At 39.9% G+C, this 26,301-nt stretch overlaps 1 protein-coding gene across 4 annotated transcripts in view; it reads right to left on the bottom strand.

Moving 5' to 3' along the window:
- ulk4 (unc-51 like kinase 4) overlaps window positions 1–26,301 on the bottom strand; it is a 502,471-nt gene that overhangs the window by 349,763 nt on the left and 126,407 nt on the right. For all 4 annotated transcript variants that reach the window (XM_043719540.2, XM_043719541.2, XM_087978491.1 and 1 more), the window contains 2 exons: window positions 5,577–5,684; window positions 2,540–2,623 (listed from right to left, as the gene is read on the bottom strand). In XM_043719540.2, coding sequence (XP_043575475.2) covers window positions 2,540–2,623; window positions 5,577–5,684 — 192 coding nt within the window. The remainder of the gene's footprint in view (window positions 1–2,539; window positions 2,624–5,576; window positions 5,685–26,301) is intronic.

Raw genomic sequence — 26,301 nt, forward strand, 5'->3', positions numbered from 1 at the left:
ATTGATTATCTAGGATACACAAGTACTCATAACATGGAGACAGGTTTCCATGCAGCTTTCGCCCATGGCTATTCTCTTTAAAGTTTCTAATTTAGGATATGATTGAAGGTTGCAAACTATGATCATTAAACTTCTTTCAGCAATCAGTCACTCATTAGGCAGCAAGCAACTCCTAGTGTTTCAGTACTAACTGATGTCAATGGTAGCCATGGTGTGGAGATGCCAGTGTTGCACTGGAATGGACAAAGTTAGAAGTCACATGACACCAGGTTATAGTCCAACAGTTTTATTTGAAATCACAAGCTTTCGGAGCACTGCCCCTTCATCAGGGATTAAATGCTTGTGATTAACTGAGCAAGCCACTCATTTCAAAGGCAACAGGATAGCAACAAACGCTGGTCTTGCCGTGACATCCAGATCCCATGGAAGTATTTTTAAGAGCTTCAAAAGTAGCAATAAAGACAAAATACTGTGATGTTGGAGATCTGAAATAAATCTTGAAAGTGCTGTTAATTCTCAGCAGATCTGGCAGCATCTTTGGATACAGAAACAAAGTTAACACTGAGTTCAAGATGACTCTTTCTCAGTGGAATATCAAAGTCGTCATATCAAACGAGAAACATTAATTCTGTTTCTCTCTCCACAGATACTGCCAGATCTGCTGAGTTTCTCCAGTACTTTCTCTTTCAAAATTAATTTCTTGGATATGAAGTAATTTGCAATGTTCTGAAGATAAAAGGACCTACATGATTGATAAATCTTTCATCTTTCTTATTCCAGATTGGATACAATTTAAATATTTCCTTCAACACAAACAGTTTATGCTTCTTCAATCTAATTTGTAGGACTTACTCCCTCCAGCACTTTATAAATTTAGTAATATCAAATCAATGTGAACGCATAATGGGTTTTATTGCACATGAATATTTCGTAAAGCAGGTTTTGCAGCACCATAAAGACAAGAAAAGTGAACTGTTGCCCATTTTTTCATCGAGTCCCCATCACAATAAGCTTCCTGCATTATCCATCTTGAAGCAGTTGATGCATTTGCACCAACACAGCAATAATTGCAGCCTCAGTCAAGTTGCTAAGGGGTTCACTTGGACAGAAACCTGCTTTGTTTTTGCTGTGCCTCGCCTACATATGACCATCATTGCATTAATTTGTCAGTGTATCATATTAGTGTTCTGATCATTAAATAAAGTGGTGATACCACCATCATAAACTAAATGGATGTTTGGACAGCATAAAATGCAACTGAAATAAGATTAAATTAAGAGAACCTATAATTGGTGACTGGAAACTATTCCCTACTTTCAAACAAAACTACCCATCAGAAATCAGCTGCCAGGTCTAATCGAAAAATAGGCAATCATTAATTATGCAGAAATATTTAATTAAAATTAAGATACTTGTGGAAGTGTTTATTAATATTCAAATATATTCATACATGTTGTTTGGCTATAATTACAGCTCCACTGCATATTGTTTCTTTTCTACTTTAGGGTACATAGCACCTCTTGATATTATCAGAAGACCCTGAGATGAGGCATCTGAATGCACAGTAATGATGGCTACTTATCACTGCTGGTGAATAAAGGTCAAAGTTTGTTTCACTGCTGTATATAAGCTTAATAAGATTGTCGCACTAATTCAATTTGCAGCCACCAGAGATTTGTTATCACAATCCCTTTGGGATTAATGTTTCCCCTGCCTGGAGAAGCACCAGGACCCAGACCAGTTACTGCTTAATTAACACAGGGAAAGAAGCTTCAATGAAACTTAATGAGGATGTTTCTTCCTCCCTACCTGCACCCCAGCTCCAAACCCAGAAAACGTGTTTCCAAATTTATAAACAAAAGCCAACATGCAAAAATTATATACTGCAAAATTGCCGAGTGAAATGAACTGAGAAGCTGAACTAGGACTGAAACCATGAATATATATTTTGCTCCTTTAAAATGCAATGAAAATGGGCTGATTCATTTCTCAGCAATTTATATTTGGAATCCAGCTGCAATTCACTGAGACACAGAATAGCTGGTATGCGAATGATTGGCAGCTTGTTGCAAGATAGGAAACAAAAGTTTGAGCATAAATAAAAGCTGACAATTTTTATTGCAATCAAGTTGTGACTAGGTACACACCCAATTTAGCACATAACAACTGAACTGTTCTAAATATTTATATGTATTACCAATAAGTTAGTTTAGCAAACATCTTCGATAAGTGCTTATGCTTTCAGAATAATTTCCCATTCTTTTAATAAAGTCACAACCCTGTGGGAATCACTACTCCTAACGAGGAATTTTGAAAACAACATCTGTGCATTTATTTTATCAAAGCTTGACATTTTCAGACAAAAACAACAGACGCCACTGGGACATGGCAACTGAAACTTTCCCTGTGCAGTTTCAATTTAAGAAATGATATGCACAAACTGCAGATGTATAAATATAAACCCAGAATGTGCTTGCAATGTCTGAAGTAAAATGCTGTTACAATTGTTCATTTCTCTGGAGGCAAGAAACAGTCTTACCCCTTCCCGAATGCATCTCATTAGCACAGTGTAGGCAATAGAGGGGATGGCCCAGCGGTCTCTTGCATGCAGACTTTTTTCCTCCTGTAATTAAGTGATTGAAGTAATCATGGAAATGTCAGTATAAATGAAATTAGCCAATAGAAAAAAATGCAATGAAAAAAAATGATTTTTTCCCCTAAATACAAAAGGTAATATAAAACTACAATTCGATTTTACATTCAAAGGAAGGTTCTCAATTTGTCAAACCAAGACACTCCCCTCTCGGGTCAATGGTATACAGCCAGGGTTGTTGCAAGGACAAATGCCACAGAGAACTGTACTTCACATATATGACTATCCTTCACGGTCTGGTTCATCTAGGGACAGAGATCTTGGAATCACCTCTTTCCTGCCTTTTCCCAAGTTGGCTTGTCCTGACACATATCCAGGTCTAAGATTCAGGCAGAATTCCATTCTTGATCAAGAGATTGTTTAAAAAACTGCACAATCTCAAAATTGCTATCACATAAAGGCAAATACTGCTAGTAATTCAGGGTAGTGAGTCCAAAAACTAAGAAAACTTGATGCACCTTCTCTGGTCAGATATACTCTATCCGACATTGCCAACAAAGCAATGAGTGTTCTGTGAAGTGTTGCGCTCACTAGACGTGTAACTGGAATTAAGGGTATTGATGCAAGAGTAATTGTCACATGATATAGGGAATGAACTAACCATATTTATGAACCTTAGCGTATGATTTTGAAATTGGAGCAAAACAAGAATCTCTTGTGGTTTTGGTTTCCAGGAGATGATATGGCTTCCGGGGTGAAGCCTTCACCTTCTAATTGCATTTCTATTTAAATAAACTTGGACTAGATTATTGCTGTACAATAAAATGTTGAGGTACCACAAAGAATGAGCATTGCCTTTCATCGTTCAGATTTGGCGATCACAGTAGGACTACCATTATCTTGAGGATCTCTGGTGTTGCTAGCTGGTTTGTTTTGGAAATTGTACAATTTTGTGATATTCTCTTTTTTTATAGCACACACATTAGTTCGTGTAATTTTGGATATGGCCCAGTGACACTTTTCGCATTTGGATTTATTCCCATTCTTTCCTCTTTAGTCAATTTGACTGCTGGGAAACACTGAGTGTAACTTCCATCATGTTCTGCATGCAGAACAACATTATCATCTCCTGGAAATCAAAACCACAAGAGATTCTGGTTTTGCTCCAATTCCCAAATCATACGCTAAGGTTCATAAGTATGGTTTAGTTCATTCCCTACATATATGTGACAATTACTCTAATTCCAGTTACATGTGTAGTGAGCACAACACTTCATAGAACACTCATTGCTTTGTTGGCAATGTGGGATAGAGTATATCTGACCAGAGAAGGTGCATCAAGTTCTTAGATTTTGGACTCACTACCCTGAATTACTAGCAGTATTTGCCTTTATGGTGATAGCAATTTTGAGATCGTTAAAAAAACTGCACAATCTCTTGAGCAAGAATGGAATTCTCCCTGTATCTTAGGCCAGGAGCTGGATATATGTCAGGACAAGCCAACTTGGGAAAAGGCAGGAAAGAGGTGATTCCAGGATCTCTGCCCCCAGATGAATCAGACCGTGATCTCTGCCCCCGGATGAATCAGACCGTGAAGGAGCTTCTATGTGTTGTAACTTGGACTAAATTCAAAGTTAAAGAGGCCCTGACACTGTGGCAAGTAAAACGATATCATTCACATTTCACATAATATCCTGGGGCAAATAAATTCTTATTAAAGTCTTACAAAAGTTCAGGAATTGTAAACTCTCTGATAAATCCAACCTGTACCTCAGCAAAATATAATGAGCTCATTTATTAAAAGGATTTGTGGCCACAGTGGTGTCAAGAAGAAAGAACTGAGAAATTTTAACAACACTAGTTTGTGTGTACTCGGAGTCACAACATGTCTAGTAATCAGTCCCAACATGTTTGTTTGTAGACCTCATTACAGTAGTGTCCAGTCAGATTTCTGCAATTTCTGTTCCGTTAAAACACATCTGTACAACGATTTCAGAATATAAGTTTGGAAAATACCAAGAGATGTGTGGTTCAATTAATATGCCTCCCATCAACGTAATACTCCTTGAACAAGGACATCATCCAGTGTAGTGGAAGTCCAGAATGCAAAACACAAAAAGTTAACAGTAGGTCAACTGAACCTCTCAAAGCTAAGATTAACAGATTTTTCTCAGTAAGGGCAAGAATGGAAGAAAGGCAGGTAAACAAAATTAGACCATAAGACGATAAGACATAGGACTGGAAGCAAGGCCATTCGAGTCCACTCCTCCATTTAATCACGGCTGATGGGTGTTTCAATTCCACTTTAATTAAGAGCAATTAAGAGATTAAGAGAAATTAAGAGAAAGTGGATAATGGAGCAAGCTCAAAGCAACAACAAGTGTTGGCAGATTTACCTGTGATCATAGTTCACGATACATTTGATTGTTTGACACAAATATTTTAAGCCATCAGTGACATTCTGATTGATGAACATTTTGAAAGTAATTTAATTAATGTTGCACAAGAACATTTAGTCACACCATCTTTCTGATTCTTAGATTTGTTATCACTGAGAGTATTGCTGCCAATGTCACTCACCCTTCACTTAACGCAGGTTCAAACTTTGCTTGTTGCTTAAAGGTGGAAGTAATCAAATCACAGTCTGAAATTTATGGCCCTGCTTTTGATCACTGTGGAGGATCTAGCCCATTACAGAGCCTCTGATTATACTAGAATATAAAGTGAATTTCTGACACAATTACAATGCAGACACTTTGCATGGAATCATCATATTTCATTTGTAATGGGAAATTATTCCTTAAGATGATGTATTTATCACAATTCATTGCACCCAGCCTCCTTTTCTCATTCTTTTCCACAATCAATATTAATTTATCGCATAAATGATGTCAATGATAATTGATTGCAGAAAAAAATTGGTTGCAGTATTAAGGATGGACAATGAATTCCTACAAATTTTCATTTCCTAGGTGTCTCCTACCTGGTTAGCCACAAGGTACAGGAGTTCTCCTAGGGCAGGTATCAGGCAATGCTTCAGCTTTGTGTTCCTGAAGTTTTCTCGTGTCAGTTCAGTTAACAGTGTGACAGCCTAAACCATAAAGAAAGAAACATTAAGCAGCACTGATTGTATTTGGTGGCAGTTTGTTTAATAAAAAAAAACTTGCATCAGCACATTTCATATGACAATGTATCCTTGTTCTAAACTGAACTTTTCCTGTCTTAGAGAAAATTGCTGCATTCTCTAACACAAGGAATTGTAGACAACTCTTTCAAATTTTGCATTAAATCTCTTTTTTCCATCTTAAAAAGGTCTTTATCAGAATTAGACTGTAACCATTTAAGTGAGCTTTTCTCAGAAGTTAGCCTTTTGACCCGGTATCATCCTCATTAATTTGTGCAGTACACTCTTGAAGGCCTGTTTTTGTTCTTCTGGAAGTGGAGAGTCCAAAGCAGAATTCCAGGGACTAAAATTAGTCAATACCAGTAGAGTGAAGTGAGCTCCGAGTAAATCATCAGCCCATTTTACTATCCAATTTATTTTTATCAGATAAGTCTACATTGTTTCCCCTTACATGGACAAATTTCACCTGATTACTTCAGATGGAGTCTAGCAAGGCTCTCGACAACTGAGGAATTAGTTCCTCACTTGAGTATATTGAGATTCTGATTAACTTGAAATATAGACCGACAGTCCATCATTTTTTTTGATTGCTCGTTTGTATCCGTTAATGAAGTTTTAATGATTTGTATACATGAACACCCAAATCCCTTTTCACCTCCACCACCCCATGTATGTCACTATTAAGGAAACAGTGCTGATTGTCCCTCTCAGAACTCAAGTGAATGACTTCAACTTGTGTATAATGCAATCCATTTCCCATTACTTAAGGCAAAATCATCATAGTTCTAGAGGACCGACAACTGCTGGTGGTTTAACTAGAGGTCTGAAAATATCCCCTCAACTTCCTGCTCCAATCTATGCAACATGTTCAAAAACTGCATCAATCCATGTAAAATTCCTTAAATCCGTTTTTTAGATTAGAATCAGTTTGACCATTGTAGCACAGACAGCCTTACAGGGATGCTCACACCTTCAATACATTATCTGGGTCGACATGACACCAATTGTTAAAGTTCACTTGAGAATGTAACTTCTAAAAAACGAGTTTTGCAATTTACATATGAAAGAACTGAAACCAACATGGTCATCCTAAAAGATGATAGACTTAACGAACAATCCAGGTCTTTTTCAATATATAATTTCAGTTAAATCACACTGTAAACCTTTGCTATAAATTCTGTGTCTTACAATCTTATTCTCCACAACTATCTGATGAAGAAGCAGCTAGTGCTTCCAAATAAACATGTTAGACTATAACCTGGTGTTGTGTGATGTTTAACTTTGTACACCCCAGCCCAACACTGGCGTCTCCAAATCAGGTAAATAAAGTACTTCCTCCTTTCCTAATGCATGTTTTTCAATTTTAAGTAGCAAAATACATCCCTGAAATTTTGCAAAATGTAAACCGATTATTATTGCTTTTTGATTTTATGGTCACAGCAATTACAGTACAGGAAATACTTTACTATTTGAGTTATACGACAGTCGTTAAATGTTAAAAGAGAACATAAAATATTAGGCCATATTTATAATACTGATTCTGATCACCAAACCATCAGAAGGATGTGGAGGCTTTGGAGAGGATATCGAAATTATTTACCCAGATGTTGCCTTTTTTGGAGGTTATTAGATATGAGGAGAGATTTGTACAAACTTGGTTTGTTTTCACTTGAACATCAGAGGCTGAGGGGCGACCAGTTAGATTTTCCCATAGGACACGGGTTTAAGGGAAAAGTGGATGAGTTTTTTGGCAACGTGAGAGGCAAAGATTTTACACAGAGGGTGGTAAAGTGCCTGGAATTCACTGCTGGAGGAGGATACAATAGCAAATTTTAAGAAGCATCTTGTCAGATACATGAATAAGCAGGGAATAGAGGGATCAAGACTGCATAAAGTCAAAAGGTTTTTAGTTTAGAAAGTCATCATGTGTGGATACAAGCCTGGTCGGCCAAAAGCCTGTTCTTGTGCTGTATTGTTCTTTTTAGATTCTTAGGAATAAATTAGAAAATACAAAATCATAGGAATAAAATAGAAAAATACAGGAATAAAAAGTTCAGGATTACAGTCTTTCCACCCCAGTCCACACTGGCACCTAGCCTCCAGACTGCAAAAGGAATAATGCAACAATGTCGGAATTTTAATACAATTTGCAAATCTGGATATACAACTCACTTTTTCTTTATCCAAATCATGAATACCCATGATGACAAACTGAAGTATAATATAGATTGCTGATCATATGAAACCAATTAGAGAACATTCTTTTGTTACTCCTCGGTTTCCTAATCACAATAAGTGTCAAAATGTTTCACAAGGTTATCTCAGATTCTGTCACTTTCATTTTTTTCAACAATCTCTACAATCAAGTTTTAACAATGCTTGGTGGACGTCATAGGCACCCACGATTGACCACTGACCTCCTCAAAATGCTCAGATATAACAAACTTCTCAGATCCATGTTAATTCTCTGGAATACTTGTCCAAATGCTCAGTCACTTTCTGATAGCAGTTATTTCTTCAAGTTCATGGGGCAATTGTTGCCTGGTTTCTCTCTCTACTTAAATAATACATAGCATTTGCAAATTCTAATAAAATAACAATTCCTGGATCCATAAAGATTGAGGAGAAAGTGAGGGCTGCAGATGCTGGAGATCAGAGCTGAAAATGTGTTGCTGGAAAACCTCCATAAAGATTGACCAAATAATGGCTGATGCATCTGCAATACGTATACCCATTTCTTTCACTACTCAGGACTAAAATTTTCAGATCCTGACAATTTGCCTATCCTGTGTCCCAGTATTTTCTACCTCACTTTTTGCTTTCTTATATCAAACCCACTGAATTCTCCTCTTGGTTGATTTTAGCTTGGTTAATATTATGTCCTTTTCCTCCACAGGGAAAATGCACAATAATTTAATAAGCCTGCAATTTTTGCATAGTCCATTGTGGGATATAGGTAAAGTAGTGTTACTTCTGCAATCATAATTACTTATGCAAGGTAAATGTACTCACACCAGTGTATAATTGTTTCAGCCAAGAGCTGAGTCAATAAGAATGAAAGCTATGTGAAGGAAATACATAATTGTTTTTGTATTAGCTAAAATGTGCATGCAAGAATGAAATGTGCCTGCAAAAAATGGTAGATGTTACAGACAAATAGATAAGGTGCTGTGAGGGGAGGGGGTTAAGCTAGATATGCCTGTAAAAACAGTAGTTATAAGCATCTGTTTCCCGCTTCTGCAAAAACAAGAACAAACCACAATCAAGAAGTCATGAGGTCATGAGATCATGATAAGTGAGAGAAATAGATGGGTAGTGAAGAAGAATATACCTAACAATGGACCACAGCAGGATGTGGTCAAATGGCCTTGTGAGGCCAGAATAAGAATCTTGTCACAGACAATGCCGGATAAGGCAAGAGATAAACAAGAGTAATGGGCGCCGGTCTTAGAGAGGTGGGAGATGTAAACAGGGGAGGAGCAATGGGATGAAAAAATAGGAACCAAATTACATAAATGTTGTGTACTAGTTGAATTCAATGTATGTGTCCCTGCCTTATGCACATTGGACACCACACCCTCTTGCAAGAGTGAAATAAATGACACTACTGATTCAGATCTTGTCTCGGACTCAAATTATTGAAGTGAGTGAGCTTCGTTTCTCACAATTGGGGGCCATCCGGGATATTCTTCCATCGCCGAGGGGGTGGCTGGCCCTGGACACTGGGAAGACGCGTCCCATTCCCGATTGAGGAGCGCTCTTGTGTCCCGGTTTGGTCCGCTCCCTTGGGCAACTGGTATGAATCCCACAAGAGAGACATCTGAATCAGACAGTGAAAGGAGGTTGATAGGAAATATGGCAAAAAGGGGCCAGGCAACTCTGTGCACAAACCAAGGTAAGAAAATTGACTTTTAAGTACTGCCTTGGTGGCCAGGATTGAGTTTTAGTAGTTAATAAGGGACTAACGAAGGAACTCAATATGGGCTGTGCCGTGGGTAAGGAAAAAGCCTCCGGGGGAATGAAAGAAGAAAAAGGCAATGGAAATGGAGGCGGGGTCCCTTACAACATACCTCCAAAAAGTTGGGCAGGATGTTGTGGAATTGGAAAAATAATACTTGTATAAGGGAAAAAGATAGGAAAAAGATGATTAAATATTGTTGCTTTGTATGGACTAAGGAATCCATTCTTCGTCCCGCCGTCTTTTGGCCAAAGTACAGGTCGGACGAAGATTGGATTTATAAATATTTGAATTTATATGTCAATGAAAAACAGCCTTATAGTCAGGAGGAATCAGATTATGCTTCAAGTCGGAAGGGCTAGTGGCTGAAGGGCTACTGAGGGTCCACTTTGTAAATAAATCATGGCCAGACATCCAGAAACATATTCAAAAGATAGAGGGCTGAAGCGAGAAGCACTCAGAGGTGTTGTTGCAGGAAGCTCAGAAAGTGTCTGTGAGAAATGGTGTGTGAGAGAGAGAGAGAACGAAAAGAGCTGTACAACTGATAGAAAGTTTAACCCTTTGTGATTTGGTTTGAATGCACATTTGTTTGTTGGTGATTGAATGTTTGTGCTTTATTCCCTGGAGCTTGAGTTTCAGGACTGTTTTGAATCTGATTTTTATTATGGAAACTTAACATGATTTCTTTTAAGGTTAAGGATTCTATAGTGATTATGAAATAAAATGATAACTCCTGTTCTTTTTACAGGTCATGACTGCCTTACTATCAGTTTCTAACTAATCTCTTTTATCCTTACATAAAAGCGATTTATGGAGGACAGTTGAAGTTTCAGTTCAACATTAGATTGTAGTAAAAAAAATCCTATGGTTAATATTTGTGACATTGGATTTGGCCATTGTTCATGCATTAGAAGTTTTTTTTTTAAAACTTGAATAGACAAATCCTTTTAAGGCAGCTCCGATTTTTTCACGATTGTAATTGAGCGATGATTGGTCAGGACGACTTAAGAAAACTAATTTTGGATTTAAATTAAGGGACTAAAACTGGATAATTATAGTGGATTTAAAAGTTGGGATCTGTATGTACATTTTAAATACTGAATAAATGAATTTATAATATATAAATATATATTTACAAGTTAGGAACAGACTTTAAAGTTAGACAAACATAAATTGATGAATTGGTATTTGAAGTTATGGGGAGCAAGAAATATTGCAATATTTCTTAAAAAAAAAATTCTCAAGGTCTAAATAAAACATTGGGTGATGAAGAACGGCTATAGGTGGCCCGAAGGCTGTTCAGTTGGTTAAATCGGGTCAACAATTGATCTGGCAACGTAACATGAGAAGTAGAAACAAAAGGCAAAAATAATGATAAGCCACGGTTGATGAGATAATAAAGAAAAGGACAAAACTAAAGGAGAAAGAAACCGGAATGGTCAGGGAGGAGATGTTAAGGGGTCTGGTGGACAGGAACAAGGATTGAAGTGGAAATCCCCACAGGCGGGATGTTATTACTGTGAAAGGACGGGTCACTTTAAGAGAGAGTGTCCAGATTTGAAAAAGAAAGTAAAGACAGTACCGTTTATGAACCTTGATGAAAAATAGGGGTGTCAGGAGTTCCTGCCCCCGGGGATCCACCAGGAACCCTTGATAAATTTAAAGGTGGGACTTTATAAAGAGGAGAAAGTGAGGTCTGCAGATGCTGGAGATCAAAGTTGAAACTTTATTGCTGGAACAGCACAGCAGGTCAGGCAGCATCCAGGGAACAGGAGATTCGACGTTTCGGGCACAGGCCCTTCTTCAGGAATGAGCAGAGAGTGTTCAGCAGCAGAAGATAAAAGGTAGGGAGGAGGGACTTGGAGGAGGGGCGTTGGAAATGTGATAGGTGGAAAGAGGTCAAGGTGAGGGTGATAGGTCGGAGTAGGATGGAGGCGGAGAGGTTCAAGAAGAAGACTGCAGGTCAGGAAGGCGGTGCCGGGCTGGAGGGATTCGGCTGAGACAAGGTGGGGGGAGGGGGGATGAAGAAACTGGTGAAGTCCAAGTTCATCCCCTGTGGTTGGAGGGTTCCCAGTCGGAAGATAAGACGCTCCTCCTCCGACCGTCGCGTTGTTATGGTTTGGCGGTGGATGAGTCCAATGACCAGCATATCCTCGGTGGAGTGGGAGGGGGAGTTGAAATGCTGTGCTACAGGGTGGTTGGGTTGGTTCGTCCGGGTGGCCCAGAGGTGCTCCCTGAATCGCTCCGCAAGTAGGCAGCCTGTCTCCCCAATATAGAGGAGGCCACACCGGCTGCAGCGGATGCAGTAGATGATGTGGGTGGAGATGCAGGTGAATCTGTGGCGGATATGGAAGTTTCCTTTGGGGCCTTGGAGAGAAGTGAGGGGGGAGGTGTGGGAAAAGGGAGTCGCGGAGGGAGTGGTCTCTACGGAAAGCTGATAGGGGAGGGGAGGGAAATATATCCTTGGTGCTGGGGTCTGTTTGGAGGTGGCGGAAGTGGCGGCGGATGATGCGCTGTACATGGTTACAGGGGGCAGGATGGGAGGAGGTGTAGTCCAGGTAGCTGTGGGAGTCGGTTGGTTTGTAGTAGATGTCCGTGTTGATTCGGTCGCCTGAGATAGAAACAGAAAGGTCTAGGAAGGGGAGGGAGGAGTCCGAGACTGTCCAGGTGAATTTGAGGTCGGGGTGGAAGGTGTTAGTGTAGTGGATGAACTGTTCAACCTCCTCGTGGGAGCAAGAGGTAGCGCCGATACAGTCATCAATGTAGCGAAGGAAAAGATGGGGGGTGGGGCCAGTGTAGTTGCGGAAGATGGATTGTTCCACATACCCTACGAAGAGGCAGGCATAGCTGGGGCCCATGCGGGTGCCCATGGCTACTCCTTTTGTTTGGAGAAAGTGGGAGGATTGGAAAGAAAAGTTGTTCAGGGTGAGGACCAGTTCGGTCAGTCGAAGGAGGGTGTCGGTGGAAGGGTACTGGGTGGTACGGCGGGAAAGGAAGAAGCAGAGTGCTTTGAGTCCTTCGTGATGGGGGATGGAGGTGTACAGGGACTGGATGTCCATGGTGAAGATGAGGCGTTGGGGGCCGGGGAAGCGGAAATCCTGGAGGAGGTGGAGGGCGTGGGTGGTGTCACGAACGTAGGTGGGGAGTTCTTGGACTACTGGGGACAGGACCGTGTCGAGGTATGCCGAGATGAGCCAAACGCCAGCTCGCAGATACCTCCTCCTACCGTCCCCTTGACCATGACCCCACCCCCCACCACCAAACCATCATCTCCCAGACCATCTATAACCTCATCACCTCAGGGGACCTCCCATCCACCGCCTCCAACCTCATAGTCCGACAACCCCGCACCGCCCGTTTCTACCTCCTGCCCAAAATCCGCAAACCTGACTGCCCCGGACGACCCATCGTCTCAGCCTGCTCCTGCCCAACCGAACTCATCTCGGCATACCTCGACACGGTCCTGTCCCCATTAGTCCAAGAACTCCCCACCTACGTTCGTGACACCACCCACGCCCTCCACCTCCTCCAGGATTTCCGCTTCCCCGGCCCCCAACGCCTCATCTTCACCATGGACATCCAGTCCCTGTACACCTCCATCCCCCATCACGAAGGACTCAAAGCACTCCGCTTCTTCCTTTCCCGCCGTACCACCCAGTACCCTTCCACCGACACCCTCCTTCGACTGACCGAACTGGTCCTCACCCTGAACAACTTTTCTTTCCAATCCTCCCACTTTCTCCAAACAAAAAGAGTAGCCATGGGCACCCGCATGGGCCCCAGCTATGCCTGCCTCTTCGTAGGGAATTGGAATAAATGAGTGAAATAAATGACACTACTGATTCAGATCTTGTCTCGGACTGAAATTATTGAAGTGACTGAGCTTCGTTTCTCACATCCATCATTGTCTCGTCCACATCGGTCTTTAACAGGTCCACATTCTCATTGCTTTTTCAATATATTTACAAAATCCAATCCAGAGAGTGAGGCAGAAAACCAACACATTTTCCATCACAGATAGAGTTTTTAACTATTCAGTCTTATAGCTCCTTTCACATCGTCTCTACCAATATGAATGGATATTTTTAATCAATCTGTTAATTTGCATTTTGACATACCTCTGGAGCGGGTATGACCAGAATCTAGTCCTCTTCGTTCAGAGATAGGGACACTACCACTGTGCCACAAGATATGGATATTTTCTAATTAACTTGTTCAGACTTGTTATCAGACACACCTATGCAGCAGGTGCAAATTGAACCTGGACTCAATTACAAGACTCCAAGTTTTTTTTTAATATATTTTCTAATCAACCTGTTGAGTTATGTTATGACACATCTCTCGAGCAGATGCGACTTGAACCAATCCTCTTGGCTCAGAAAGACATGACCACTGCACCATGCAAGCATGGGCTCAGACAATTAATAGCTCTCAACTGTTATGTTTTCTCTTAACCATAAATAAAAGATATTTCATAGATGATTTGCTGGTGAGAAAAGCTGTTCGGTTGTGTCTAAGAGCACTTTGGAAATTAAAATTAGCCAGTAATAAACTTAACAATGTGATAACCTAGATATTAATAATGGAAACATCTCCTGTTGGCTTTGCTACCCTTGCAACAATTTGAATATTCCTTTCGAAAACTTTCTTTTTGGTGCTCCTCCAGTGCCATGTATTTTCACTTTTACTTGCGTTTACGGAGAAGCCCTGTCGCTTGATCCTGGCTCATATTTTGCCCATGATTGCCTTATGACACAAGGTAATCCACTGTCTATTAGGGGGCACACTGTTATTACATTGTAACAAATACTTTCTCTAATTTGCATTGTTAATAATAACAAAGGAAATGGCCAAACAATATTCATTAAAAAAAGTTTCAGAAGGCAAAAAATGGACAGCATCTTAAAATTGTGCAGATTCTAAATCGAACTAATGTTGAGCTTCTTGATACTTTGTGCTTTTGTGTACAAGTAGTTTTTAGCTGCTTTTTAAATATTTGGGTGAATGGTGCTGTCTCATGGCAGCCTACTGCAACAAAATATAACCAGAAAATAAGTATTTTACTACAATTCACCAAGACTGGAGGTTAGGGAGACTTACCATGTATTAAGTATAGATTTTATTTAAAACTTAGAACAAAATAAGGATGCCAACAGTATTTTTGTTTTCCAAACCTCAGAACTTGAAAAAAATCACATTAAAACAAGACATCCGAGCCTTTCAGCTGTTCCTAAACATCTGGTCCCTAATTATTTTCAGTTGGAGACCTACTACAAGTAAGTTCTGGGGGAAAAGGGTGCACTCACTTTCTCTCTGCAAGCTGGATGATGGTTAGTTAATCAACATCAGCAGAATCACTAGAAGTTTTGTCAACAGACAGGCTGTTCACATTTTTTTTCAAGTGGTTTTAGTGATATCTTTAATTTGTGCATACATACATGCCTACCAGTCATAAGTCTGAAAATTAAATGTCTATTTAGACACAGTTACTGGTGGAATTGACTTAGTGCTGTGTGAAGTTGCCATCCCAGTATAAAAATTTGGCAAAAATGTTCACTTTAGAAACTACAATCAACTTTAAGAATAATCATATCTCTATGATTATGAATGGAAATCTATCAGTTACATTGTCCAGCTAGCAACAGTATATGCTGTAAGGCTACAGCTAACATGGTTGAAACAATCAAGTTAATTTAACACAATCCTTATGATCAACAGAGGGTTAAGTGAAACCAATGGCATGGTATTCCAGATTTTAACTAGTACAGGCTGTTCTGTTATAATGCGTGTTTCATCAACGCAAATTCACTGAAAAGTGATTGATGAATTGGGGACATTGTTTCTACAGCACTAACGTTCAAAACGATTACAGCACTTTAAACAGTTTCTAAAGCACGATTTTTCTATAACGCGGGATTGCGTAAGAATGTAAACATTGCATTATAGAAGAACTGACTGTATTTGAATATCTGAAGACTACAGGCTAGATTATATAAAAAGGAAGATCAGTCAGTTGAGCTGTTCAGACAAACTTGTGTGCCTTGTTATACTATCAAACAGCTTTCTAAACGATCTGAGGTCTTTGGTTCAATTGACAAATCTGGAAGTCTATTCCCTATAACAGTTAGCCAAGGTGAGAAAAAATCTTGAAATCTGTGTTAATTTTGGCTTTCATGAATTTGAACTACTGTTCCTTTTTTCCTGTTTTACATTCTCTAAACCATTTAGCAGGTCATTGACTTAAAATGAGACTCCACTGTTAAGTCCAACATTCTCATCTTTTCCCATTACTCATAGCTTTGCTGTTGTGTATCACTTATTGATCTATTCCCATTAGTACACAAGATGGATGTGATGCTGCCAGAGCACTGAATAGTTTAATGGTGACTTCTTTCCAATTTCTATTGATTAGATTATACACTGCACATTACTTTAGCTTTAATGATTGCTGTTCCATAATATTTTGAATGGAGTCTACAAAAACTTTGGACCTTTATCAGTTTGTTTCTCAGAAAGCTCAACACTATTCATGGGACAAAGTCGTCCAGTTGACTGACACCGTATCTACAAAGATCCACTCCCTCCACAACTGACGCTCAGTAGTAGCAGTGCATACTACCTACAAGATGCAAGACAGAAATTCACAAAAGATCCTTAGATAGCACGTTCCAAAACCATAACCACTTCCATCTGAAAGGACATGGGCAGCAGATACATGGGAACACCACCACCTGTAAGTTCCCCTTCAAGCCACTCACCGTCCTGACTTGGAAATATATTGCCATTCCTTCATTGTTGGATCAAATCCCGGAATTCTCTCCCTAGTAGCATTGTGAGTCAACTCGCTGCATGTGGACTGCAGTTGTTCAAGAAGGCAGTTCATCACTATCTTCTCAAAGTCAACTAGCGACAGGCAATAAATGTTGACCATCCAGTGTCATCATGTCCCATGAATGAATAAAAACAAAAAAGGCTCAAAGTTCAAGCCAGCATTCTGAAGAGTAATCTAAATAGTCCCAATCCCTGATCTTTCCCCAGATCTCTGCAGTTTTTCTTTCAATTTCTTTAGCCAATTCTACTTTGAAGATTACAGTCAATTGGTTTCCAACAAGCTATCAAGCCAGTGTATCCCAAATCATGACCACTACTTGCATGTAGAAAAGGTTTTTTTTAATTTGGGCCTGTATATTGTCAGTTTTGGCTACTTTTCCAGTTTGGCGTGTCTGTACAGATTGTCTTATGCTGTTACGTTACGTATACCTGCTGCTTGCTAACTCATGATCTGAGGACATGTAGAATTGATGGGAGGGAGATGAACTTTCAAAAATGAAGAGAGAGAAATACACAAACAAACAACAGCACACAAAGCAAGAAAACATTAAAAATGGAGCACTCAAATGTGTTGAGCCTGTCTTTAATCCCTTTTACTTAAGGTCTTTATAGCAAGGAGGAAGAGAAGACTTTGTTTGCATCAGTCCATTTGCACATGGACTGAAAACCCAAGGTAGACAGATGAAAGAATGGCATGGCAAACCGTTTAAAACTATGGAGGCAATTTAATTATCCCGGGTTGGACAAGAAAGGATTTTGTGAAGGTGGTTAAATTGTTGATAGTGTGTAATCAAAAGCCAACCTTGCGAATTAAGGTCAACTAAGTAACCACGTGAAAGGCAGGTGGATCACAATGATAGTGACCTGACTTCAGATTGTGGCAACAACATAGATTTAACATCTCCAGGGCTGGTTTGACTCCATCAACACCTGCTGGAGACAAGAATCCCCCAAACTACAGTGAAATATGCCTGCGGCAAGTTGAATGTTCTAGTACAGACACCTCTCTTGCATAATGATAAAACCACTGCTAAGCACAGCTCCTCTATTGCTTTAAGTATTCATGATGGTTTATCAGGTGTCTACCTGTAAAATATCATGGTAAATTGTTTCCGACTGAGTGTGTCCAGCTGAAAATAACATTTGATCTTCAGACAAATTTTGTTGTGAATGAAGAACCATTCAGCTGCATTATGCTTATTTCCACTACCTCCTGCAAAGAGACTCTGCAACAGCACCATTGACTTGAACCAAATGGGGTGACACAGTGGGTCAGTGGTTTGCATTGCTGCCTCACAGTGCCAGGGACCTGGGTTCGATTCCAGCCTTGGACAACTGTCTGAATGGAGTTTGCACATTCTCCCAGTGTCTACTTGGATTTTCTCCGGGTCCTCTGATCTCCTCCCACAGTCTAAATATGTGCAGGTTAGGTGAATTAGCCATTCAAAATTGCCTATAGTGTTCAGGGGATGTGTAGGTTAGGGGCATTTGTCAGGGGAATGGGTCTGGGTGGGAAGCTCTTCAGAGGGTTAGTGTGGACTTGTTGAGCCAAATGGCCTGTTTCCAATCTATAGGGATTGTATAAACCAGTGCAACCACTGTGTAAAGGTTTGTTGTTGTTTGTACTATTAGGCTACTGATCACCTTCTGGTGTAAGATCTCAATTCAGCATTCTGCAGTTAATTTGAGACAGTTGCTGACAGTATTTTGCTGCTGCTAGACTCCTTCCATTATTGAGGCTCTTCTGGTGTTGTGATAATGTCACTACCTCTGAGCCAGGAAAATGGGTTAAAGTCCTACCTGCTCCAGAGTTGTGTAATAAAATCTCTGAACCAGTTGATTAGATAATAAGACTACTCCCAGTGGAGGGCTTTTGTGACACTGGTACCCTCCCTATCTCTGAGCCAGAAGATTTGGTTCAAGTCCCAACTGATTCAGAGGTCTGTAATACCATTTCTCATCTGGTTCATTAGAAAATATCTAGAGTACTTCCATTAGCCTTCAAAACAATTTTATTGTTATAATGAGGTCAGCCAGGTGGACCTCAGAGAATGAGTTCCCTGATTGGGCCTATTAATTTGGTCCAATCAGGGAGCCAAGACTGACAGAAAAGAACAGGAGTGTGATTTAGTCCCTACCCTCCCCTTCACTGTTTTGATCACACAGCACTGTCCCTTGATGTGAAGGGCAGTGTTTGTCACTGGCCACCCGGGTGTTTTCCTATCTTCCTGGTGGTGGAAATTGAATAAAGATTCGTGCACTTTGTGTCTTTCACTGTGTCTCACACCTGCACACAAAAAAAAACAGGGGATCTAACACAGCACTGCCCAAAAAAAAGAACAGGAGTGTCAGACATCCTGTTCACTCTGAGTGTTGGCTTTGAGGGAGCTGGATTAGTGCCAATAAAGGGTGACTTGGTAACGGGATATTGGCCTCTGTGAAGTTATTTCAATTGCAATCATGAAAACCTGGTAGGTCTGTCTTTGGGACTGGAGGAGCAGCAGCAAAGAAGACGAGTGAGACTAGAAGTAGCTAACAGGAGGAAGGTATCCATACAGCAGACTATTTGAGGAGGGTACGACACAGGAGACCTTACACATTGTGACATTTCAGAATATATTTCTGACCTCGGGTCATAGAGCATGAGAACAGACTCTTTGGTCCACCTTGAGCATGCTGATCAAGTTTCCCAAACTAGCTCCATTTATCTACATTCCTCAAAATCTTTCCTAACAATGTACCTGCTAAAATGGTTTTTAAATATTTTAACTGTACCTGCACCTACCACTTCCTCTGGCAGTTTATCCCACATACGAACCACCTTCTATGTAAAAAAGCTGCCTTTAAATCTTTCTCCTCTCACCTTAAAATTATACTTTCTAGTTTTAAACTCCGTTACCCGAAGGAAAAGACCTTTGATCGTCACTTTATCTACGCCCCTCGTGATTTTATAAAACTCTATAAGGTCACCCTTCAACTTCCCGCATTCCACTGAAAACGTTTCAGCCTATTCAGACTCTCCATATAACTCATAACATTCTTGTAAATCTTTTCTGTACCATCTCTAATTTAATATCTTTCCTACAGCAGGGCGACCAGAACTGTACACAGTATTCCAAAAGTGTCCTCACCAATGTCCTGTACAACCACAACATGATGTTCCAGCACTTACGAGAAACACCAACTAAGGTGCCATCACTTCACTGAGGATGATGTCCCTGAGCTCTGTCATCTGATCAAGCCATTAGTGTAGACTCAGAAAAAAGGAATAGAGAGGAGTAGAGAGCTTGATGGAGGAAGAAGGAGCTGCAGATGAGCATTTAAATGTCAATAGTCAAAGATTGTTGATTAAGTCAGCTTTGTAAAAAAAATCTTGTGATCCATTTCACCATTGAAACACACTCAATTACATTAACATAATGAATTTTTACAGTAGATGCAAACTAAACATGCCACAGCAAGTTAAATCTTTCCATTCCACCCTGACTCTTACACTTGCAAGAAGTGTGTCCAGTGCAACTCTTGTTTGACCGGAAGACAGTGAATGGGTGACCAAAAGGCAGAGAAAGAGTAGGAAGGCAGTGCAGGTGTCCCCTGCGGTCATCTCCCTCCAAAACAGGTATACAGTTTTAGATACTGTTGGGGGAGATGGCTCACCAGGGGAGGGCAGCAGTTGCCAGGATCATGGCATCGTGGTGGACAGTGCTGTTGAGAACGACTACAGAATCATGAAAAGTATAGACAGGGCAGATAGAGATAAGCTTTTTCTCAGGGTGAGGATTCAATAACAAGAGGTCCTGTGTTCAAGGTGCAAGGTGAAAAGTTTAAGGGGGATATACGCAGCAAGTACTTTACACAGAGGGTGGTAGGTGCCTGGAACGCATTGCCAGCAGAGGTAGTAGAGGCAGGCACGGTAGATTCATTTAAGATGCATCTGGACAGATGCATGAGTAGGTGGGGAGCAGAGGGATATAGATGCTTAGGAATTGGGCGATAGGTTTAGACAGTGGATTTGGATCAGCTCAGGCTTGGCGAGCCGAAGGGCCTGTTTCTGGGCTGTAAATTTTCTTTTTTCTTTGTACAAGCAATGGTGACATTGAGATATGTTAATTACTGCTAATCAATCACACAGGCGCTGAAAATTAACTCTTAGGAGTGTGGCGCCTCATTCCCTCAATTATTAATTGTTGGACATTTCATAATGTCAATTTTTAAACATTTTTCCTTACTCACTTTCTCTTTCCCTCAATCCAATATTTCTGTGCTGCTTTATACTTCTTTCAGTCATTGAATTCAACCATTCTATTTTACACATCCTTTCTCCGTCATTCTTTTTCATGTCACAACCATTCAATTTGATTAATTGAGGAGATATGCTTTTGCTTGCCTGTTCCTTCAAGTCAAAAATATCCAGTTTTCCTGGCTGTAATGTTATCCGCTTGCGCTATGAGCACTGTTGATGGTTGCACGAGAGCAAAAATAGCTTTCTATGTTCGTGCTTGCACATTGGTTAACAACCATTATATCAATAAGCTTGTTTGGGATCCTACTTCCTTCTCATTCTTCCCAACTAATTGAAATTACAATAGTCTCATTTGCTCATCAACTTTCTTGGCAAATCTTGTTCTTTCTCTATCATCCAGAGCTTCTGCACAAAAAGTAAGTGAAAGGGATGGGTTAGATGACTCTTCTGCACAAATCATGTGACTATATTTAGCCCTTTCCTAACTAGTCAATTGAGAAATCCCTTGAACATTGACTTGAAATTGTTTTGAAATTGACTTGAAATTGTTCCTGGGTTATCTTTCCTAACTACTGAGCCCAGAAAAAAAAGTATATTCTTCCTAAATTGAAGACATAACAACACAAATCTCACAAAATGTGCACACGTGGAATACATTTTCACTTTCAAGATCATTCTCCCTGTTTTGCAATTTCTTGCCACACCTTTCTCTGTTTAGCAGTCAGTGCATCTCTTTGTCACTGGAAATTGGCCATACAGCGAAAGTCTTTCACCTCAGAATTTCAATCCGGGTATTAAAATCTTCTCCATAAGGAAATTTCTATTTAAAATAAGCTTGGGAATCCGTATCTAGTTCCTAAAGGTAAAACCATACAGCACAAATTAAATAACGTTGCCAATTTAGTGACAATGTGGACAGACATTCATAAGTATTTTAATCATATCATGACATATCATGACACAACTCGACGGAAACTGGTACTTAAACTTGTTCCTTCTAGCCTAGAAATTGGGAAAGATCACTACACCAGAAGAGCCTCTTGGGCATACATTCATATTTAAGTACTGCTGACGTTAGAATTATGGGAAAAATACATGGATAACACTTGAGCTGGGGGACCCATGATCAAACGGAAAGACTGCTCCACTTCAAAGTACAACTCCATACTTTCTATCCACACAAAAAATTGATTTGGTAAAAACTGAATGGCTGCAACATTCTGTGAATTACAAATAGTCTCAAGTAAAAACAAAATTGTTCTTTTACACACCGGTGCCACACTAATTTTAAAAAATCAATACTAAAGTAAAAATTCTATGTAAAAAGCCTTTACATGCTCCCAGATCTAGTCAGGCAATTTTTTTCTATTAATGCATTTTTAGTTGATTTTAATTACTTGCTTTCTCTTTTGAGTTAAAATGTCAAGTGTACTAACAATAAAAGTTACTCTTTGCCTTTAGAGAAAATATTGGGGGCATTTCTGAGTGAAGACTCATGGGTCAGGAATTTCTGTTCCTTCTTCCACTGCTCTTTCTGTTGCCATAATTTTGCTAAAAGCAAGGTAAGAATCTCTTTAGAGACATAACTAGAACAAAAAACTTAATGGTACCAACTGGGTTTTCACCACTGGATTGAATTCCCCATTAAGTATTGTTAAAATACTTGGGCATTTTCCATTAATGCTACATTTGTCAATCCACCTGATATTGTCTCACATCTGTTTCAGTACAAAATTTCAACTTTCAAGTCAGAAAGCAAAACTAAATGACTTTTTCATTCATCTAACTAGGCTTCATTCAAAATGAATGTAAGTTAATGCTACTATTTGTGAAACATTACTTAATCATATAATTTATTACAACCATTGCTCCAAAATGCTAAAATATAAAGATATTCCTTTTTATGCACCTTCAGCAATCACTCAAACATTTTTCTTTGAATCTGCAAGGGCAGTCTTTACATAGTTTGGCTATCAGCATGATTGATCAACCATACCCAGCAAATCCAACTTTGTTTACATTCATTTCCATTTTGCCTTTACTCCTTTTCCCAGGGCAAATATACAATTAAATCAATCTTTAACAAAAGCTGTTGTAAGAAACACAGTTTGAACAGGATGGGATGATTTCCTTCCACAAAATAATTAAAGGACTCCTTGTATACAATAAAAGTATTGTAAACAGCAAAAAGGTTGCACCCTCAGGGTAGGAATCTCTGATTGAACTATTCACCTTCCATCATATTATCACTGGACTGCATATGCCATGTATTTGTTTGACCTGTAAAAGGCTGCAGGCAATTATTAGAGATTGCTTTTCCAATCCTTAATTAAGGATGTTTCAAGGGCTCCACTACTGATGACTCAGCAAGTTCAATTCATGACTGCCCAAGTCATTCTGAAAAGGATGTTTGTGTTGAATCTCTGGTCTGTGCTGACATAATTGAAATCACGCTCAGGAATTATAGGGGTACAACACATAGGCAATTTAGGATGGTAATGGTCACCTGATTGTGTCAAGCCTAAAGAAAGAAGTGAAATCTGATGGCACCAACACAGACACTGGAAAAAATATTGGCAAACATAGCCATGTTGACTCTGCAAAAGCTCTCCTAACCAATAGCTGGGGTCTTGTGCTAAAATTGAGACAATTATCTCACAGATGAGTCAAAGAATAGCCTCAGAAAGTCACTACAGTGATTGAACAAGATCAGCCAGCTGGACCTCAGAGAATGAGTTCCCTGATTGGGGCAGTTAAACTGCTCCAATCAGGGAGCCCTGATTGACATATAAAAAGGGTGAGTGTCAGAGACACTGACACTGTGGTACCTGACTCTGAATGAGGCAGTATCCAAGTCAAGTGCTGTTCATGTATAAATAAAGGGTGACTTGGATACTGATACCAGCCTCTGTGGAGTTCTTTCAGTGGTGAATGACATTATGGCATATGACAAACAAACAATCCTCCCAACAGCCTGTGGAGATGCAGGTTTTTTTCTGTTCTTAGGAATCTAACTTTCCTTGAGTCACTAGATTCTAAAACCTTTCAAGAATCGATGGATGTAGTTCACACATATTACAACTCCTAACCACCTCTAATTCTGAGACACTATTGTTTTTACTCGGCAATTCAAAAACCAGAGGAATCCATATCCAGACCTCTGGTTAAATTAAGAAGACTGGCAGAAGCATGTGAGATTCTAGTAGGTGTGTGGAATTAATGATGTAACTATTGAAGCCCAAGTGGACTGCAAGCAGGCACTACAACTGGCTGAAAAATGAAGCAAGTGGAGCATACATGTGGTAGGGTATTCTAATGGAAGTGGATGCCCTTAGCAGTCTGACTGAGCTTGGGGAACACCACTTGTATGCAGGCAATTGTTTAGCTTTATTCAGGACATATTCTGATCAGACGGACTCTAGATCAGCCTCCAGCAAAATCCCAACACAAAGCTAAGCCTCAGCCAAACGATTAACATTTTCTTCAGGATCCTGGTCAGTAAGCCATTGGTATTCAGCAAAAGAATACCTATGCACCCAAACTGAATAAGGTAATTCAAATGCCGGTAACCAGGAAAGGTCATATCCTAGAAAGTCCATCCTCCTCTGGTTTAGAACAGTTAAATTGCTTAGTAACTCCAAAATTAGAACCAATCAAGATAAATATCTGGTTAAATGGTCATCTGGTTTAAATGGAGGTTGATACCAGCACGGCCATAACAATGATCACAGGAGCAGTTTTTAATACAATTAACTCTGAACTCCAGCCCTTAACTTTGCAGAAGATCTCAGTTAGGCTGAAAACCTATACTATGGAACCTTTACAGATGAAGGGTACAACTTCGGTTCCAGGCTCATATGAAAAGCAGCTGCTTCAGTTACCAGTGATTGTGGTAAATAGCTTAGGCCCAAGCTTGGGCGAAATTGGTTGCGATAGATTCACCATATTAGTTCAAAGTTTTTTGATTAGAAAATGGCTGCCTGAGTGAAGTCCTAATTAAATACCCAGAAATCATCCAGGAAGGTCTAGGAACTATTACAGAAACCAAGGCCACCTTGCATGTTGACCAGGAAGTAATTCCATGATTCTGCAATTCCATCTGGTGCCTTTTACCTTACAGACAAAAGTAGAGGCAGAAATCAGAAGGCTGGCAAGTGAAGAAATGACCAAACCAGTTTAGTTTGTGGAAATGGGCAGCACCAGTTGTACCGATTTTGAAGCCCGATGGGTTGGTTCGCCTTTGTGAGGATTTTAAACAAATAGTAAAGCACTTTGTGCAGTTGGATAAACATCCAATCCTTCAGATAGAGGATTTATACGCAAAACTGGTAGGTGGGCTGTTCTTCATGAGGCATTTAATACAAATAATAACCACAAAGGCTTATATCAATATGCGGTTGTCATTTGGGGTATCGTCAGCCTGTTCAATTTTTCAGCAGACAATAGAAAACATTTTGCAATGTCTATCTCAGATCACCATTTACCTAGATGATGTCCTAAAAACAGGGAAAACTAATGAGGAACACTTAGAGAACTTGGATATAGTCCTAAGGTGTTTTCCAAGGCAGACATATGCCTAATAAGGAAAAAATGTGTTCCAGACCACCCAAGTGACCTACTTGGGCTACAGAGCTGACAAGACTGGGTTTCACCCTTTGGAAGATAAAACGAGGGCAATCAAAGGTGCCCTAGTTCTTATGACTGTCCAGGAGTTTACGTCATTTCTTTGAATTATTATGGAAAATTTATACATATCCTGGTACCTTTGCATCAACTTCTAAAAAAAAAATCAGCCTTAGAAATGGTCATATAAAAAGGGTGAGTGTTAGAGATAATGACAATGTAGTACCTAACTCTGATAGAGACAGTACTAAAGTCAAGGACTGTTTGTGTGTAAATAAAGGGTGACTTTGTGAAGGATACTAGCCTCTGTGGAGTTATTTCAGGAATCATATCTCACAATGCCCTGAAGACAACTATCACCATCCCTGTCTATGTCCTGTTCTACTGGCAGAACAGGCCCACAAAACATGGTACATAGTGGTATACAGTCAAAAACTAATTGCCCTGGGACTCCTCACCTTTGACTCTGGACTCCATAAAATCTGATGACATCAGGTGAAACATGGGTAAAAAAATCTCCTGATTACCATGTACCACCTCAGCTGAATTTTGTGGTTTTCCACATAGGGAAACACTGAAGATGAAAAGGGCAGAGAATATATTCTGGATGAGGGGCTTTAATGTTCATACCAACAATTGCTCAGTAGCACCACTAATAACCAAGCTGCTTGGGTGCTAAAGGATACAACTGCTCGACTGGGACTGTGGCAAATATTGAATGAACCAAATACCAAGAAAAATTGATTACCTCACTCGCAGTAATCTGCCTGTTGCAGATCTGTCTGCATTGCTGAGAAGACCAATGCACAGTCTTTAAAGATACAAAGTCTCACCTTCACTTTAAGGACACCTTCCAAGTGGTTGTGGTACTACCATCATGCAAGCCCACAATTAATGGGATAGATCAAAGCTCTGTAGGTCTGCCACAT

Source organism: Chiloscyllium plagiosum, unplaced genomic scaffold (assembly GCF_037043375.1).
Source record: "Chiloscyllium plagiosum isolate Xiang-an unplaced genomic scaffold, Cpla_swu_hap1 HiC_scaffold_34, whole genome shotgun sequence".
In the NCBI taxonomy this organism is placed as follows: domain Eukaryota; kingdom Metazoa; phylum Chordata; class Chondrichthyes; order Orectolobiformes; family Hemiscylliidae; genus Chiloscyllium; species Chiloscyllium plagiosum.